The sequence below is a fragment of the Rosa chinensis genome, chromosome 2, assembly GCF_002994745.2.
Source record: "Rosa chinensis cultivar Old Blush chromosome 2, RchiOBHm-V2, whole genome shotgun sequence".
In the NCBI taxonomy this organism is placed as follows: Eukaryota; Viridiplantae; Streptophyta; class Magnoliopsida; order Rosales; family Rosaceae; genus Rosa; species Rosa chinensis.
This window is the reverse complement of record NC_037089.1, coordinates 2,715,101-2,735,392: the sequence shown is the minus strand read 5'-3', so window position 1 is coordinate 2,735,392 and position 20,292 is coordinate 2,715,101. Positions and strand designations below refer to the sequence as shown.

Here is a 20,292-nt window from a genome sequence, read left to right as displayed (position 1 = left end):
TTAAAGCAGGAGGAGATGATCTGGCTGTACTGTTATAATTAATGACCAAAGAAGATTTTGATTCCTGTAATGACACTTGGACCTATCATGTATACAACAATTGGACCGGCATTGATCGAAATCCAGACCACTAACAATCACTACTTTATTAGAACTATCGGCGACCACTGCCACCGTACGTGAACAGAAGCTAGCCATTTAAAACGTACAAGCTCTTGCTCATGGTAATGGTGCTTCTCCTAGACCTAAATTAAGCTTCGACCTTGGAGTCAACCCCAGTTAATTGGTGAAATAGGGGAACCCACAACACTCATTGTCGTTTAAGTTTCAAGAACTGAAATATCTGCGATATTTTCGAGATATCCCTCGATATCTCCTTTTTTTTAGAAACTGATATATCATAGGAGGAAAATATTTTATCTTCTACCGTTTCTGTGAAATTTCTCCGATATCTTCAAATATCCTCAATATATAAGATATATCCCGATAAAATAAAGAAATATTTGTACAATCTGATGGAAAAATAAAAAATAGAAAAAAATCTTAGTTATTCACAAATAAACATACATCATTGAACATGCATATGGAGGTTATGTTGGGGTGTAAAATTTTAATACCCAAGGATATGGCCAAATAAAGAGGCAAATTAACCTGTTTGGAAAAAATACCTCGAAGTGAAACATTGGAAGATAGATTTGGATAAAGAGAAATCCCCTCAAGGCGAATTTGAGTGAGGAGAAATCATCTCAAGGAAAATCTAGGTGAGAAGTAATTCTCTAAATACAAATCTGTGTGAGGAGAGATCTCTTCAAGGCAAATATAGATGAAGAGAAATCTCTTCAAAGCGAATCTGGGTGAGGAGTATTCCCTTTGAGGGAAATCCGAGTGAGGAGAGGAATTCAGGTGAGGAGAAATTCCCTCAAGACAAATCTAGATGAGGAGAATTCATGATGGAGCAATTTCAGCAAAAGAAAACAAACTAGATGAAGTCATGTTTTAAAAAGTAACTCATTGTACCTAGAGTCCCTTTTTTTATTAGATAAAGTTGACATTAGATTTAATAAATTGACTCTTTAAAAAGAAAATAGAATATCCCCAATATTTCCTTCTTCTTTTTTAAAGTTCCAATAAATATGTAAAAATCGACATTTTAATCTTTGAGCTTCATAATGCATTCCCTGCTCCTAGCTCGTTTTCTTCTGTTCTAGCTGGTTTATACTCCCCTTATATTTTTCATTTCCCTGTGCTAGCTTATTATTATGTATTGTTCTGAACTGTAAATATAAAGGTTACGTTATTAACGTTATCAATTTGCCTCGCTGTTTATTTGCACGCGACTCTTAATGTTAAGTTCTAATTGTGTGCTATATTGCTTATTGAAGCATTCAAGCGATCAATGCGTAAGGATTTCAAGTCAGTTCTCAAACATCATGATCAATGCGTACGAAAATTGTAACGGCTGAACAGCCATCATGCGTGTATAATGTAAAAGCATGTAGAGTTTAAAAGGTAATTAACAATTACCAAAAAATAGCCTACTTAGTATAGGTTAGTTTTTTTGACATAACTAATATCGACGCTGTTAAGTTGGATCTAGTAATGCACAACATACATATACAGGCACATCCAGCGTGCAATGTCCGGCAGGCCGGATGTCAAACACATGCGATAGATCCTAGGATGATCTCTATGTGAAATTTGGCTGGGTGTCAGCTAGTGAACCACTTCATGAATAAATTCTCACGGACATTGCCTCGTCCAAACTCACTCGACTATTTCTAGACGAAACATAAGGACTAGAAGAGTAGAAGTTAACCAACTCAAACCATGAATATGAAGTATGTGATCGTGCTTGTCATAGCAATTGCAGCAATCGCAGAAGGCGCAATATACACTGTAGGAGACGACATGGGCTGGATGGTTCCTCCCACTCCCGACTATTATGCTTCATGGGTTTCCAAGTATTACTTTGTGGAGAACGATACTCTAGGTGAAGTAGTGCTTCATTTTTCTGAATTAATTGTTCTTCCATTTTTTTTATTTTTTAGTGTCTTGATGATGATATTTGTCATGATTGTTTTTTTCTGCTTGTAGTGTTCAACTTTGAAGAAGGACAGCATGACATCACTGTACTAACCAAGGAAGACTTCGACTCCTGCAACATGACGAATCCCTTGTTTCAAACCCCAGAACCAGGTGCAGTTTCGGTTGAGGCGAGCGACACGTTTTACTTCACGTGCAGCTTTGGTCAGCACTGCGCTAAAGGGCAAAAGTTCGCCATTTATTTTGCCCCTGCACCTTTGCCTCCCAGTCCGAGTCCGAGTGCATCTGCTGCTGCTGATCAATCTCTGGAGACCCGACTGTTCAAGTTTGTGACGGAAAAGAAGGGTAACTAGCTAGGAAGGCCGGTTTGGCCTGAAGTGATCCAATTCAAACAATGTAGCAAAAGTCCTTGCTAGCTAGCAATAATTCAAGAAGCGTTGAGTCGTGATTATATTGTACGATATCTATGGCGTATCGTGTGATCCAGAAAATAAAAAATAAGATTGTTTGAATTACGATCAAATATGTTTGTACTCTTGATAAATTTCTGCTTAATTTTAAATTAACGGTTGCCAGCATAAACTCTAAGGCCGCGTTTGTTTTGCCTGCTATAAGGTTGGATAGGAAAACGCATATACAATCAGATCACTTGAGATATTTGGATGCCCAGATGTGTTAGGATTGGAAATTTTATATCCAATCAGATATGGATAAAAAATCTTGTTGAAATGGTGTGATAAATTAAATCTTGCTACTTATTTCTTCGTCTTTCAGCCTCATCGACAATGTAGAACTTCTCTCTTCCTCTGCGACCTTCACCTTCCTATGCTCCGTCACAATTCTCTGGCCCTCTGCAGCCATTGGACCTCCTATTGTTGTTTCTCAGGTAAATCTCTCTTGGAATTAATCGATTCGTAGATGTTCGATCATATTCAGCCACCACCTCCTTGATCACCGTCGTCACCACCTCCGTGAGAGCCACCAACAGCACCTCCCCGAGCGCCGCTGTGAATGACTGCATAATCTTGATCCAAATCTATTCAATTTTGGTCTAGAATTGTCAAAGCGAAGGATCGATTGATTCTGAAATTGTCATCGTCGTGCTCCAGATTAATTTTCTCAATGAGGTCTTTTTTTTAAATTTTTAATTTTTTTTTTAAATCTTATCCAGTTCCCATTCTTACTACACAAACGCAAGATTGGTTTGGAGTTAGCATCTCTTATCCAATCTAATCTAGTCTAATCCAATTTGAAATTTTAAATCCAATCTTGTCTACTCGACCCACCAAACGCGGCCTAAATCTTTAATTTGTGTTATGCAAAATGAAATTGATTGCGAACGGTGGCCACCCTCCTTTGGTACTTTCAAGTTTCAAATATTTGTTATTAACATATGTTGTTGGGAATCAATTGTAGAATCTCTCCCGGCCCGAGAAGTTGTGACATTGCAAACCACCATATAGAGATTTCAAAAGGTTAAAGATGAATTTTTCATGAAAAGTGTGTGCAAGCTTGGTGTTTTAACCAAAATGGAGGTAATGCTAAACCATACAAAGACCAACTTTCGTCACATTCATATTACAAAGCAAAAGATTGGTACTTTTTGGTGAAAATTTGGTTCTTCTAGCGCAACTTCTTCTTTGTTAGTAGTTACTAGTTTAAAACCCTAAACATTGTTTTTAGACAAGAAAAGCCTCTGGGATGCCGAATATTAATTGTGCTCACCTAAGGGATGATTTTTAAGGGTCCGTAAGAGATAATGAATTTCAGCCACATGTATTAAGTTCAACTACTAATATAATAACAATTTAATTAAAACTGTGTAGTTAATTTTAACCGTAAAATTTACTTATCTCTTATAATTTCTCAAAAAATGATTGAGAAAATTGATCCTTACACGAGCAAAACTCCTACTAGATAGTCATGGGTTTCACTTGCCAACAAAATATATATAATGGCCTTGATTCAAGCTGACTTGAGAGCACCGAGTTGTATAGTTTAACGTTAGCTTTTTCATCAAAGTTATTCAACTTCAAAAGCCTGGTAACTAAAAAAAATTCATATTGTAGTTGCCGTAATTCATTGGTTACAAACTCCTGTCATCGATTATACATGTCTAGCTACATCACTAGCATTCCACCAAAAGAGTCCCGACCGATTTATGAAATTGAACTTTTCATGGAAAACTATGTGTTATATGCAACCAATCAAGACATGTTACAAAATATAAGTTAAACTTCATATTAGTGGCAATTAAAACTTATTTCTGTTGCAGATTGAAGTTGCTATAACTAGGGCTGGCCTGGCGAACCGTAAAACCGAAGGAACCACACCGAACCGCACCGAAAAACTCGGTTCGGTTCGGTTTTAGAGCATATGTATTTGCATTTTTCTCGGTTCGGTTCCTAATGAAGTGTTATCGGTTCGGTTTCGGTTCTTGTTTTTAAAACCCCTTTGGAACCGAAATACAGATGTCAGTGTATAAGTGGATATTAGGGCCGAGCTTATTTCTGTAAAATAGACTCATTCTCATTTGATCCGGCGCCAACATCTGATGTGTCTAATTCCTATCCATTCGATCAAAGTCATCAAACCCTAACATCTGATCTGTCTCTAAGTCTCTAACCCTCTATCGCAGAGAGCCTCAGACGCTCACTGCCTCACTCTCTGCCCTCACTCCATTCTCTAACCCAAACGATCGAAAGATTCAAAACCCAGACGACCAAGACGATCGCACTCAAAGATCGGACGATCGCCCAGACGAGCAAGACCATTGCGTCTTCGATTTGCGATTTGGTTGATGCAATCTGGACCCTAGTCTTCGACCACCATCAATGTAAGTCTGGACCCCAGTCTCATGCTTTTCTTTCACTCCCTCTCTTCTCCTTCTCCTTCATCTTCTTCTTCTTCTTCTCTCTTCAAGTTTCAGTCTCTCTTCTTGAAGTCAGAGGCCGACCCGGAAAGCAGGTGCAGGCGTGCAGCTATCGGAGTCCGAGATCCGACAACTATTGGAGTCCGGAAAGCAGGTGCAGGTGCAGGTGCAGGCTCTGCCTCTAAAGATTTGTGGTATAAAAATTCAAACTTTGTTCTTGTTTGTTTCAAACTTTCAATTTTTGATGGTTTTTGCTTACTTGGTGCGATTTGGAATCCTATGTGGTTAATTTGGCAACCCATTTATTCGATTTGATTAGGCAATTACTTGGTCATGGTTGGTACTTTGATAATTCACAAAGATCATATAACAATTGTGGTGGGTAGGGATGTAATATGATATGCATTTGGGGGATGTGCATCACGAGCTGGAAATCATGAGGAAAAACACCAGTTAGCTTGCATCAAATCAAATTAGAATCAAAAACCACTTTGAGGAGTATCAATTACTTTTTATGTAAATAGAATTATGAACTTATACGTTATGCATCAGATGTATTGAAACACCCACTTATGGAAAAACACCAAGCCTTTGAAAGACACACTGCATTATTGCTTTCTCTCAAGGCAGCTTGTCATTTATCATCACAAAGTTCACTTGCTTTATGAACCAGAAATAACCACATCTCACATTTTATTTGTTTAGTATTCTGGGATGTGGAAGACTCCCATTGTTTTGATTAAACGTAGGGCATAGGCTGCCCATTACTGTGGGTGCTTAACTTCCTTAATTACATAGCATCTTTGATCACTCCCTTAGGCCACAGATTCAAGGGGTGGAGGTAATGGTTCAATTTCTTGTTCATGGACTTGAACAATTAGTTATGCTTTTCTGTTTATTCTAATAAACTATTTCATTCTCTCAGTTTTAGTGCACTGATCTGTCTCTTCCCAGACATATATATATATATATATATAAGTACAGAAACTTAATTTCTCTCCCTCTCCTTATTTTTAATATTATATTCTCCTTACAGTTTTGGAATGTCTCAAAATATATATTATTCTACTATCAAATTATATTATAAAACTATTAAAGATGAACACTAATGTTCCTTAGTTCTCAAAGATTTAAAGGGCGAGTGCCTGCTCTTGAAACTAACATCTTTATGAGAACCACTTGCTGATAAAAGTTTTGCTTTCCAATTTCCATCACCCTATGACAGTGTGACCAATTTCTTTGAGTCTTTTGACCTCAAGAAAATTCAAAGACAAAAATGATCTGCCTTGGGTTAGTAGGTTATTGTTGATAAAGGATTGTTGTATAGGCAGTGAAAATTGGGAAATGACAAGTCTCCATTTCTTTGATGCAGGCTGAGGTTGACTTTCTGGGACAGCTCCACCATCCAAATCTTGTAAAGCTTATTGGGTACTGCATTGAAGATGATCAACGGTTGCTCGTTTATGAGTTTATGACCCGTGGGAGTCTTGAAAATCATCTCTTCAGAAGTGAGTATGATTACATTCTTCTTGTTCTATTTCTGCATAGTGGATAAACGTGTGTGAATAAACTTATCGATCAGACCATTTTTCTGTTCAGCTTGGAAAATATTTAATAAACATCTTGTCCTTTCATCTTTGTCTTTGTGAAGTATTCAAGGGCTACTTGACATGGCTGTTTTGGAATACAATAGCACTGAGTATACAACTTTCATTGGGTTTTGTCCATGATCAAATCCACTTGTACTTAGCTGTAGAGAGTAAAACTGTTTGCACTGAGGATCGACCAAGCTCACTGTGTAGATTGTTTTTCCCTAAAGTGTCGAGGACCACATGCTTTATGGCCTTATTCGGAAATGTTTAAGAAGTGCCACTTCTTATGTCAAGACTTAACTTTAGAACTCACAACTCACTTGCTTAGTTAAGCCACAGTGCATTCTAATCTGTGAATATAGAAGAACCTAATCTGTTTTTTTTTTTTTTATTCTGTGTAGCTCTCTTTTCATTGAACACTAATGAATGCAGATTTGTTATTTTGTATGCAGATTTGGTATTGAATATGGAAGGCCGGAAGCCTTGTTGCATTGATGAAGAGGAACTGAGGAAGCCATGCTGGAAATGTTTGATTGTTTGCAGTAATGCACTTTGAAGAAATATTGAATCATTCATGAACTATTTCAATTTTAGTTAGTTTGTTTCAGTTTGAGACTTTGAATTGCTCAGTTTGATGTTGATTGTTGATTGTTGATGTTGATGTTGATGTTGATGTTGATTGTTGATTGTTGATTGTTGATTGTTGATTGTTGATGTTGATGTTGATGTTGAACTATTTCAATTTTAGGTTTGTTTCAGTAGGAGACTTTGAATTTCTAATTTGTTATGTTGATGTTGATTGTTGAATATGTAGATTGTAGATTGAGTTTTGTGAGTGAATGGTATTTGCAATATTGAATCATTTGAATATATGTATGGAAATCAGGAAAACTAGAAACTGGAGACTAGAAAAGGCTGAAAAACAGTTTGTATGTATGGAAAAACCGAGGAACCGAAAGTGGAACCGAACCGAACTTGGAGCTAAAAACCGAAAAACCGAGTGTGAAACCGAAAAACAGGAAAACCGACTAGAACCGAAAAACCGAGGAACCGACCCGAGAATGGTCGGTTCGGTTCCATTTCGGTTCTTGATACAAAAATCAGCATACCAGAACCGATTATCTCTTCTCGGTTCTGGTTCCGGGTTCTGATTTTAAAACCGTAGAACCGACTCAGGCCAGCCCTAGCTATAACTCTTCTAAATCATTTAGAACGATACTTATTTATCCAGAACCTTTCTCCTCTAGTCCAAAGCGTTTTCTCTACCCAAAATCATTTGTACGTTTACTCATAACCTTGTCTAAATGCTTCATAGAAATGCAGTTTTTTGAAACCCTAATAAACACTGTTTACAAAAATGTCTCTACTTGATTACATATATATTTTGGTTATTGGTTACAGTTTCCACGGAGGAAAGCGAATCCACCTTGTTTATTCCCCAGTTCCTACCTTCCTTCGATGCATGAAAATGACCCTTGGTTATTTATGGAGAGTAATGTAGCTACTCTTCCTGCACGCGTTATGTGCGTGCTAAGACCTAATAAGTTCGCCTGTAAGCAAGAGCTTAATCAATTGACTGAAATGTTCAGAATCGTTAATTATATTAGTTTATTAGCATAACTAGTCCTTGTTATACGATTGACATGATTAACTTCGACTCTAGTGTTGAGAATATATATACATCCCACATGGGAAAAATAAGACCTTGTCTATGGGTTTATAAGAGTTTGAGCCACTCCATCCATTGCCAATTGGTTTTGGATGTGAACCACAGATTACTTTATCATGGTATCAAAGCCAGGTTACCCATGTGTGCATGCCTAACGGCCACACGGACTCTACGTCACCCAAGTTGTCCAGGTGTATGGCTTGAAAATTCGCCACACGTGCAGGGGCGTGTTGAGAATATATATACATCTATATACATCCCACATGGGAAAAATGAGACATTGCCTATGGGTTTATAAGGGTTTGGGTCACTCCATCCATTGCCAATTGGTTTTGGATGTGAACCCCAGATTACTTTATCATCTAGCATTATATATGTATGAATTAAAAATTGGCATCGATCTCCGGATCCATATAGCTAGCAGCTAGCAATTTCAGGGTGTCATACACAATGCATTAACATAGTTCTTTGTGAAATTTGGCGGGAGTCCCTCAGCCGCTTGCTTTCCCAATATGGGAGGTGGCGACAGTCACTCAGACGCCTGCTTTTCTAAAATCCGAGAGGTCTCTCCCTCTATAAAGTCAGGCACATTCAGTCCTCATTACCAATTTCCTACACAGTAAAACAATTAAGGACAGTGAAGCTAATTGATTAGATACTGGGATGGGGAAAGACATGACTGTTTTATTAGTTGCTGTGATAGCATTGGCAGCAACGTTACATAGAACAGAAGCAGATGATCATGAGTATGAGTTGGTTTGGGCTATTCCTTCTGGTGGAGCCGGCACGTATGCAGCCTGGTCGGCCGAGCATACCTTTGAAATCAACGTCGATAGTATAAGGAGTATTACTAGCTAGTATTACATCTCTGAATTAATACCCCGTTAATCGATTGCTTTTTAGGGTTCACATCTAATTGAGCAAACATATTCAACACACGCATGTCTCATACAACTTTTTAAAATTAGGTTTTTAAGAACTTCCATTTATGCCATATGCACTTGCATGTACTGCATGTAGAAAACCACGATGATGATAATAATATGGTTGTTTCCTTTCTTGTGCAGCATTTGAGTTTTCATCAGGAGGACAAGACCTGGCTTTAGTGACAAAGGAGGATTTTGATAGTTGTACCACTACAAATCCGATATGGGAAACAACAGATCCAGTTGGTGTTGGAATTGTTCAACCCGGCACATTTTATTTCATCTGCACATTCGCCGGCCATTGCGCCAAAGGGCAGAAAGTTGCCACAAACTGGACCAATTCTTCAGCTGCGGCACCTGCTTCATGTCCAAGTTCAACAGCAACCACTTATTCCGCTCTGCCACTTAAATTTCTCTCCAACAGAGTTAACAAGCACGGCAACAAGAAGAAAGTGTCTTTGAAATTAGGGGGTGCCATCTAAGTAGTTAATTTCAAATTATAAAGAGATCTGCAGTCATTTATTTGTTACTTCTTTTCCTTTCAAGAAGAGTTGCACTACATTCTAGTAAGTACCATACATTGTAGTTTGTACCATGTATATGGTTGATCCTGCAGAAACCTTAATTATATGATCATCGTTCAGTTTACGCTTGGCAATCAGTTTTTTCTTTTTTCTTTGCTACCTTTAAATGATGCAAATATATGCAAGACTTTCGATTAATTTGTGATCTCATATACTTTTGGCCAATGTCGACGTCGAATGGTACTTCATTCTGTAGTCTCATTTTTTCTTTTTTCTTTGAGTGGAAAATGAATATCATACGTAACTATCATAATGATGATTAACTGAAACATCATCAGAACAACTTTTTATGACAGCGAAGTTATAATCATCGATCATCATTGCCAGGTCTTATTGATTTTTCTCTGCACGTTGCCGTACTTTGAAGCAGCTGGAGGAGATGATCTGTCAGTAGTGGCCAAAGAAGATTTTGCTAATCCTTTTATGTATGCAACAATTGGACCGGCATTGATCGAAATCAAGACCACTGACAATCACTACTTTATCAGCACTTCCCCCGACCACTGCCACCACGGACAGAAGCTAGCCATTCAAAACGTCACTGCAGCACCACTAACATGAGCAGGAGCTTGTGGTGCTGCTCCTGGATGTAAAGCTCCGACCCTGAAGCCAACCCTAGTTGGTGGAACAGGAGCACCTTCACCACAGAACTCGTCTTCGTTTAAGCTTCATGATGCACTCCCTGCTCTAAGTTTTATGTCCATTGGCCTAATAGCTCGTTTTCTTCTGTTCTAGCAGGGCTTATACACCCCCTTTATATATTGCATTTCCCCGTGCTAGTTTAATTTTATGTATTTCTTTGAATTATAAACAGAGAGGCTACATTGTTAACATTACTAATTTGCATGCAACTTAATAATTTAATTTTTTATTGGTGATTAATCAAATAAAACAATTTTGATTGGTGCTAGGTGTTGAAGTGATCTGTGCGTAGTGATTTTAAATCACTTCTCAAATATCATGACCAAGTTAAAATGTTATTTTTGGTTACATATGAAACGAAACTGTAACTGTTCGGTCAGCCTGCAATTGCTAGTGAAAAACACCCAGGCTAGAAATACAAATATGCAGAGTTTAAATGGTAACTAACCCCCAGTTTAGAATAATAAATTTATGGGGAAATTACTGATCACACCTTATACTTTGGGTGCGTCGACAGTTTAGTCCCTAACGTTCTAATTTTAACAAGTAACTCCCTATACATTCAAATTTCACACAGTTTGGTCTAAAATGACCATTTTACCCCTAACTTCCTTTTTTTTTTTTTTAATTCTTTTTTTTTCTTTTTTCTGCTTCTCTTTCACTCACTCTCTCTATCTCTCTCGGCAACCATCTTACATTCTTACCAAGATGCATTCTGACATGCTCATGATACCCATCAACGAGTGTTGTAGAAAGATCGACGGGTCCAGTAGAGGATTCTCCACCGCCTGGTCAACTGGAGCAAAAGCGGTCAACGAACTCGGAGGGTTCTTGAACCCTATGAGCTGCAAATCAAGAAACGAAGCCATTAACTACACAGATCTTATTAACCACCCTAAAAAAAACCCAAAAACTCGAAACATTTCTCCCACAATGAGTTAAAAATCCAATGAACCAGTGATCAAATTACATCAATATCATAAGCAAACGTCATCAAATCTGCATTACTGCATACTAACAGACAAGATCAAACCAAAACAGAACAGAAAACCAAACAAGCACATTCAGAATCAGGCGAAAACAATCTAATCAGGCCTAAACAGAAGCAATTGAAGCAGTGAAAAAAAGGGCGTATTGAATTTACCGCAATACGATCACGGGGGTGATTGTACCGACACCTCGAGCCGCACCCATAAATCCTAGTCTTGAGATAGTAACTGCAATCGGCCTCCTCCGGTTGTTCCGGGTACGATTCTCCGGGTCCAAAACCCGATCGTACTTGTACCGTTCGACGAGGCGACCCGCACATCAGATCGACTACCGGAATTCGGGTCGGGGCGGGAGCATGGAAATTCGGGTCGAAGAAGTCCTCGACTCCGAGAATGATCAGGAACTAGTCGGCGTAGATAGGCGAGGCGGCGGTTGTGACCCTGACGCCTTTGAGCGAGAGTCTGCAGCCCTAAGGTAGCGAGGTGACGACGAGGGAGCTGCTGGAGGGGAGCGTCTGGATCTTGGTGCCGGTGGGGAGGGATTTTAGGGTTTGGAGGGGGAGAGCGAGAGGGGCGAAGTGGAATTTTTGGATAGGGAGGGAGGGCTGGCTGGCTCTTATCTAGGGAGGGTAAGAAGAAGGGAAGAAGAGGGAGGGCTGGCGGGAGAAGAGACAGAGTGAGAGAGAAGCAGAAAAAAGAACAAAAAAAAAAAAAAAAAAAAAAAGAAGAATTAAAAAAAAAAAAAAAAGGAAGTGAGGGGTAAAGTGGTCATTTTGGACCAAACTGTGTGAAATTTGAATGTATAGGGAGTTACTTGTTAAAATTAGAACGTTAGGGACTAAACTGTCGATGCACCCAAAGTATAGGATGTGACCAGTAATTTCCCCTAAATTTATTCATGAAATAGCCTACAGTATAGCTTAGTTTTTTGACATAACTATAATATCGAGCTCGAGGCTATTCAGATCGATAATATGATTAATTTTGGATCTAGTAATGCACAGCACAGTGAACATACATATATATATATATATATATATATATATATATTGGCACAGCTTGCAATTTCCAGCAGGCCGGATGTCAAACACAAAGCGTAGATCGTAGGATCGATGATCTCTGTGAAATTTGGCTAGCTGTCAGTGAACCACTTCCTAAAATCCAAGAGTTCTCCATGAATAAATATATTCTCACAGACACTGCCGCATCTAAACTTACTCAACGTACCATTTCTAAATGAAATACAAGGATTGGAAACTAACCAACTCAAACCATGAATATGAAGTATGTGTTCGTGCTTGTCATAGCAATCGCAGCCATCGCAGAAGGCGCAGAATACACTGTAGGAGACGACATGGGTTGGATGGTTCTTCCCACTCCGGACTATTATGCTTCATGGGTTTCCAAGTATTACTTTGTGGAGAATGATACTCTAGGTGAAGTGGTGCTTTATTTCTCTGAATGAATTGTTCTTCTATTTTTTTTATTTTTTCTTTTGATCGATGATATCTATCGTGCTTGTTTGTTTCTACTTGCAGTGTTTAACTTTGAACAAGGAATACATGACATCACTGTACTAACCAAGGAAGACTTCGACGCCTGCAACATGAAGAATCCCTGATTTCAATCCCCAGAACCAGGTGAAGTTATGGTTATGGCGAGCGACACATTTTACTTCACGTGCAGCTTTGGTCAGCACTGCGCTAATGGGCAAAAGTTTGCCATTTATTTTGCCTCTGCACCTTTGCCTCCCAGTCCAAGTCCGTGTCCAAATGAATCTGCTACTGCTGATCAATCTACGAAGTCCCGGCCGTTCAAGTTTGTATCGGCAAAGATGGGTAACTAGGAAGGTTTGGCCTGAAGTAATCCAATTTAAACCGTGTAGCAAAAGTCCTTGCTAGCTAGCAATAAATCAAGAAGCCTTGGTTCGTGATTGTACCGTATCTGTGGTGTACGTACATCATGTGATCTAGAAACCAGAACATAAGATTATGATTGAATTACGAATTTACGATCAAATTTATTTGTACTCTTAATAAATTTCTCCTTATTTTTTATTTAACAGTTGCTAATATAAACTCTAAATTCTTAATCAACGTTATGCAAAAATGAAATTAATTGCTAATAGTGGCTACCTAATGATCCTTATTTGCTACTTTCAAGTTTCATATTTTTGTTATTAGAACATGTTCGGAACCAAATGTGGGATCTCTCCCGAGAAGTTGTGAGTTTGTGACATTCCAAACCACCCATATAAATATTTCAAAACGTTGAAGATGAACTTTTCAAGAAAAATGTGTGCAAGCTTGTGAAATGATTAATTGAATTAATGGTTACCACATTCGACCGTAAATCCTTAATTAATGTTAGGCATAATGAAAATTGTGTGAGAGAAACGGCGATCGCCTTGTTTTAGTATTTTCAAATTTTTGCTATTAAAACATGTTTTGGTTACCCAATTGTGGGATCTCTTCCGAGAAGTTGTGACATTGCTATATCACCCATATAAAGATTTCAAAAAGTTCAAGATGAGAGAGCAAACGCAAAGTCGGAGCCATGCCTTGTCCGACGGCGCGCCCTCGCGGCGTCGTCGTCGGACAGGCCAGAAAGGGACTAGTGTCCGGTGATGGATGGTTTGGTCAGAGTAGAGGTTGCAGGGTTGTGGCGTCGCTGACCAAGGCGCTTGGAGGAGTTGACGATGGTGGGCGGCAGCGGCGGTTAGATGGCAAGAAGGCTCCGGGATCGCTTGAGGAGCGTCGACGGCGTGATGGGTGGATGAATTCGATCTGGGTTGGGAGGTTTGATGGTGATGTTTTATCAGTGCGAAAGTCAGTGAGTATAACATCTAGTAGTGAAGTGAGTGTAATATTGGCTAGCCACTTCGAGTTCACTTTCCATTAACTTAGTTTTTAGGATCTAGATATATCATGATCATGGTGATAATGTTGTTATCTGTGTGCAGCATTTGACTTTCCAGTAGGAGAACAACACGTGGCTTTTGTGACAAACGAGGATTTCGACACGTGTACCACCACAAATCCGCTATGGGAATCACCGGTTCCAGATGAAGTTGCACTTGTTCACTCAGGCACATTTTATTTCATTGGCACCTTCGCCGGCCACTGCGCCAAAGGCCAAAAGGTTGTCATTAACTGGACCAACTCTCCAGTCATGACTCCTGCTCAGAGTCCAACCCCAAGTTCATCTGCTGCTGTTGAAGCTAACAGTAATGCAAAGCTGCCGCTCAAGCATCTTTCCGAAAGAGTTGACAAACACAACAACAAAAAGAGAGTGTCCTTGACAATGGGGGGTGCCATCGATCAAAGTTACTAACTACTTGCTAGCTAGTAATTATGAAGAGAGCTAGCTATTATATATGTTCCTTTATCTTTAATGGTTTTTTCTTTTCTTTTTTTCAATCAATAAGAGTTGCTATAATCCTATCCGTTTAAATTAGTACATTCGATTCAAATACACTTGTCTCATTCCTTTTAAAAGTATTGTTTCTTACGTAAGCACTGTCATGACCAATATATGATAGCACCGAAGTTTTTTTTTTTTGTAGTATTTTGAGGATCAAAGGGTTTCACTCCTGCCCCCATGGTGACTCGAACCCATGACTTCGTACATAGGTAGTGGGTGATAGCACCAAAGTTTCCACTAAAAACTAATTAATAAGCTGGAAACCCAATTTTTTTATTTATTTTTGAATAAAGGGCTGGTGCGGCTGCCTTCAAGCCTTGATTAATGAAACTGTTGAATACAAGGGGGTGACATTGAGCCTAAACCCCTGATTACAATAGGCACCTAGAGAATATCCTGAAATAATATCATGACTATCTACTAAACAATTGTATTCAAATACGCACCAACTAGCAAAGAGCGCTCTACAGGCGACTCTATTTGCTTTACAGCGGTGACACAACGGAAAGATAACTCGATCTGCAACTCGATTATAGCATAGCATAATTTCCATACTCACAACTTTCCCATCATGTTGCCACTGAAAAATACATCCAGTGACACTAAGTTTCACCCTACCACTAGGAGGCAGCGACCATTTGACCAAGTAAGAAACTCGCCGCCTACCTAGGGCAGACAGGTTACTGCCACTAAGAGGTTGCGGCCATTTACAAATGCAAGGAACTCGCCGCTTACCTAGAGCAGACAAGGTACTTTGAGTGCACACACGGGCACACAGCCCGACTAGCCCTACACTACTATTGTAGGGACTTATTTTCAACAGAACAACAACCGTAAGCAAACAACATGAAACAAAACAACTAATAATTAAAAACCACCAGCAAGGCCCAGAAGCCAAAGCTCGGCCCAACCACCATCTCATCCGAGGACCTAACGCTGCAGCCCACCAAGCTTGCACCCAACGCCGTCCGTCTGCACCAGGCTGCCTCCTTGGAACACTACGTCGCCGCACCACCGCAACCCTTCGCATGCCACCTAACAACCCTATCAACGTTCGAAACTAGATCCAAAAACGAACTGAACCTTCGCCAAGCTCATCTCTACCCTGAGATCGAGATCTCAGCCATCGCACAAATCCTAGTTGCAGCTGTGACGCCAGGCAGGGCCGGCCCATGACCAAGGCAGACAAGGCAGTGGCCTTGGGCCTCAGTTTGGGGAAGGCCTCATCTCAAAATCCTCATTATATATATATATATATAAAAGCTAAAAAAAAAAAAAAGAGATAACCCAAAATAAATAAAACGCAGAACCCCAGAACGCAGTCTTCTGAAGACAACGCATGATTGAGACCGATGAAGAAAGACCTGTGACTATATGAGGCCTCCAAATTTCCTCCTTTTCTTTTGTATTGGTAAGTGTTATTGGGTTAAACACCCCAAAATTTCCTCTTTCTTCATCATTCTGGGATTAGAAAAGAAGTTAACCAAAAGCCTTGTTCTCAGTTTCACCAATTTGGGCAAAGATGGAACGTTGGCTGTTGATTCAGAAATTTCTGATTCCCCTCTGCTTCTTTCAAAGACAAACGGTAATATTTCATCCTTTTATGTCTATTTAAACCACTGACAAACCCTCATAGATGCACAAAAGCAATATTTCTCTTCCTCAATTTCTGAATTCCATTCTCTGTTCTAATTTTGTAATCAGAAAGGTGATACAATTCTAACAAGCTGTCGAGGCCTCAAGTCACAAAGTTTGTGGTTAATAAAACCAGGTTCTATTTGTTCTTTTTCTTTTTTGGAAAGGTTGAATTGTTCTCTTTGTTTTTGGTTTGAATTTGCTTGTTTTGGTTGGAATCTGAAATGCCTGTTCGTTTATTTTTTATTGGAAGCCTTGAACAGTTGAATAGCCGTTTGATTTGTTTAATTGTTTTAGTACTGAATATGTCTACTAGGAAGTTTGAATGTGGATTTGATAAACTTAAGAAAAAGAGAAGGATAGAAAAGCTAATTCAATCCCAAAAAGGAGCACTAGATAAGTATGTTACTGTCAAAGAAAAAGCTACAGGATCAGTAGAAGAGACAGTAGCAAGTCTAATAGAGAATTCAGTGCCAATTGTAGAAGAAGATGTAGTTGAAAATGTAAATGTAGCAGAGTGTGTTGAACCAACTGTGGTAGAAAATCTAGCAGAGAGTGTTGAACCAAGTGTGGAAGAAAATCTGGCAGAGGGTGTTGAACCAAATCTAGTAGAAAGGGTGCCACAATTCAATGATGTTAACACAAATATTTTTGATCCCAGCCAATGGAAAAACATTGATGCAAACTTAAGAAATTTATTAGTAGAAAAAGGTCCTATTAGGCACAAGGACTTAGACTTTCCCAAAGATGAAAAGTCTAGACATTTTGCTTCAAAACACTATACTTGCAGATCATCGAATGGTGAAATTTGTGAAAGAAAATGGCTAGTCTATTCAAAAGATCTAGATAGAGTATTCTGTTTTTGTTGCAAGTTATTTAATGCAAAGAATAGTAGAAGTCAGTTAGCTAATGAAGGATTCAGAGATTGGCAAAATCTTAGTGACAGGCTTAAAGGTCATGAAAGAAGTATTCAACATGTCACTAATATGTGTAGTTGGTTTGAGTTAGAAGAGAGACTCTTAAAAAATAAGACGATTGATAGAGCTCTACAACAACAAGTTAACAAAGAAAAAGTTCATTGGAGAAAAGTATTGAAAAGAATTATTGCTGTTGTTAAAGGTCTTTCTAAAAACAATTTGGCATTTAGGGGAACAAATGAGAAGATAGGTGAGGACAACAATGGAATTTTTCTGAGTTTTATTGAGACAATTGGAGAGTTTGATCCAATAATGAAAGAACATCTTCGGCGTATAAAAGATGATGAAATTCATAGTCATTATCTTGGACCTAAAATACAAAATGAATTGATAGATCTCTTAGCTTCTGAAATTAAAACTGAAATCCTAAGAATAGTAAAAGAGGCAAAGTATTTTTCTATCATTCTTGATTGTACTCCTGACATTAGTAAAAGAGAACAAATGAATTTGATTTTGAGATGTGTGAATATATCAAAAACCCCAACAAAATTAAAAGAATATTTCTTAGAGTTTTTAAGAGTAGATGACACCACTGGAAAAGGACTTTTTGATGAACTTATAAGTGTTATAGCCAAACTAGAACTTGATATTAATGATGCTAGAGGGCAGGGGTATGATAATGGTTCTAACATGAAGGGAAAACATCAAGGTGTCCAGAAAAGGTTATTAGAAATTAATCCAAGAGCATTCTACACACCATGTGGCTCTCATAATCTGAACCTTGTGCTTTCTGACATGGCTAACTCTTGTCCTAAAGCTAAAACTTTTTTTTGGAATTGTACAGAAAATATATGTATTATTTTCTTCTTCAACAAAGAGGTGGAAAATTTTAGAAGATAATGTAAGTGATTTAACAATCAAAGCATTGGCTACAACACGGTGGGAAAGTCGGGTAGAAAGTATCAAGGCTATTAGATATCAAGCTCCACAAATTAGAGCTGCTTTACAACAATTAGCAAATGTAGATGACTTAGATGGTGCACTAAAATGTGAAGCTGAAATGTTAGCAGACTATGCTTTTGCAAACTTTGAATTTTTATTAGGCATGATTATTTGGTATGATATGCTATATGCTGTTGACTTGGTTAGTAAAAAGCTACAATCTAAAGACATGGATATTGGTGATGCTATTAAATTGTTAGAAGGCTTGGTTTCTTTTTTTTATAAAATATAGAGAATATGGATTTACATCTGCTATGATTTCAGCTAGAGAGATTGCACTTGAAATGGAAATAGAACCTATATTCCGTGAAAAACGTAGGACTTGTAGAAAAAAACAATTTGATGAGAATGCAAATGATGAACCAACATTTTAGGACTGAGTATTTTTTATATATAGTAGACCAAGCCATATCTTCCCTTCACAGTAGATTTGAACAATTTCAATTATATGAAAGTGTTTTTGGTTTTTTATGTGATGTGAAACAATTAAAGTCATTAGTTGATACTGATTTGAAAGTAAAGTGTCTCAAACTTGAAGAGTTTCTTACTCATGATAATGTTTCTGATATAGATGGTTCAGAGCTGCATTTAGAATTAAGATTGTTAACTGAAATGCTAAACAAAGATTTAGATTGAAAAGTAGAAACACCAATTGAAGTTCTGCACTTTGTTCAAAGATGTGATTGTTTCTCAAATACCATGATTGCTTATAGAATACTATTAACTATTCCTGTTACAGTTGCTTCTGCTGAAAGAAGCTTTTCAAAATTGAAACTAATAAAATCATATTTACGATCAACCATGTCACAAGAAAGATTGAATGGACTAGCCATGTTATCTATTGAAAGAAAATTGTTCAAAAAGTTTAAATACACTAACTTAATCAACATTTTTGCATCCCAAAAGGCAAGAAGAGTGATCTTCAAATGAAAATTTCTCTTCTTGTCTTTGTGACATTGTTACCTTTTAGGTTCTTTTTTTTTTTTTTTTCAATGAAAGCCTCTCTCTTACTTTTGCCTTAGGCCTCACTTTGTCACGGGACGGCCCTGACGCCAGGTTTGGCCCCCGGAAAATCGTACCCCAGAGCTGCACCACGTCTGCCCTCACCCACGATCCCTAAAGGACAGATCGACATCGATCTCCCCACGCCAAGATAGATCCTTCTTTCTCCAGCCATGGACCACGCTTCAACCCGCTGCAATCTCAGACCAACATCCTCTCCCTGACTGGAAAGCAGCGGCAAGAGCGTCGGCGGAGTTCGGCTGGGAGAGATCGCATGAAGCAAACTTTTCTTCTCTCTCTCGCGCGTGGGGCGCGTTCCCCCGATTCCTTTTCTTTTTGACCTAATATTTTTATAGAATGGTTCACATTCATTTACGTCTGGAAATAATTACTAATATTTACTATAGAATGGAAACCGTAGGTTTGCAACAGCTATCTTACAATCCTCCTGCTGGATTCCATACACAAGTCAAATACCACGTACAAGATCTCTATGTAATTTGGCGGGGCTCTCAATTGATAACATTGCTGCCATGAATCTGAAAGCTTAAAGCTTAAGGAAGAAGAAGATGAACTTACAGAGAGAGAGAGAGCTTCAGATAAAATATCTGAGGGGTTTTCCTATTAAGTAGTCAAAATTATTACAACACAAGAGGTATTTATAGTAGCTGAAAGAAAACGAAGAAAAAACCCTAGCTAGCTATTACAGCCTGTAAATACGCATCAGCAACAGATCACCACTACATGTATTACAGCTGGACAGCTCTTATTGGTTGACTGCATGTTTCACGTTGACCCGTTAACATCAATATATAGCTTCTGAAATCTGGCTGATACCTTCTCCCTATATAAATCAAAAACCACGAAGACACTTAACATTTCGTATACAAGTACACATACAATTAATGAAGGATCAGGAATCTAGTTCAGCTGTTCAGGCCGGTGATCAAATGTTTAAAACCATGGATGTGAAGCATGTGAAATTCATCATCAGAG

General features: G+C 38.5%; 2 protein-coding genes and 1 long non-coding RNA gene across 3 annotated transcripts; all 3 read left to right on the top strand.

Moving 5' to 3' along the window:
• Positions 1–1,648: 1,648 nt before the first annotated feature.
• On the top strand, positions 1,649–2,582 carry LOC112189054 (umecyanin). Its single transcript, XM_024328317.2, has 2 exons — positions 1,649–1,990; positions 2,095–2,582. The coding sequence occupies exons 1-2, from the start codon at positions 1,828–1,830 to the stop codon at positions 2,394–2,396; spliced, it is 465 nt and encodes a 154-aa protein (XP_024184085.1). The 5' UTR covers positions 1,649–1,827; the 3' UTR covers positions 2,397–2,582.
• An 11,291-nt stretch (positions 2,583–13,873) lies between these two features.
• Positions 13,874–14,503, top strand: LOC121051831. Its single transcript, XM_040515264.1, has 2 exons — positions 13,874–14,173; positions 14,280–14,503. Exons 1-2 carry the CDS (start codon positions 13,874–13,876, stop codon positions 14,295–14,297), a joined length of 318 nt encoding a protein of 105 aa, XP_040371198.1. The 3' UTR covers positions 14,298–14,503.
• Positions 14,504–16,051: 1,548 nt separating this feature from the next.
• LOC121051654 lies at positions 16,052–16,512 on the top strand. Its single transcript, XR_005806377.1, has 3 exons — positions 16,052–16,151; positions 16,243–16,325; positions 16,445–16,512. It is a non-coding gene; the product is annotated as an uncharacterized LOC121051654 (long non-coding RNA).
• The last annotated feature ends 3,780 nt before the right edge of the window (positions 16,513–20,292 follow it).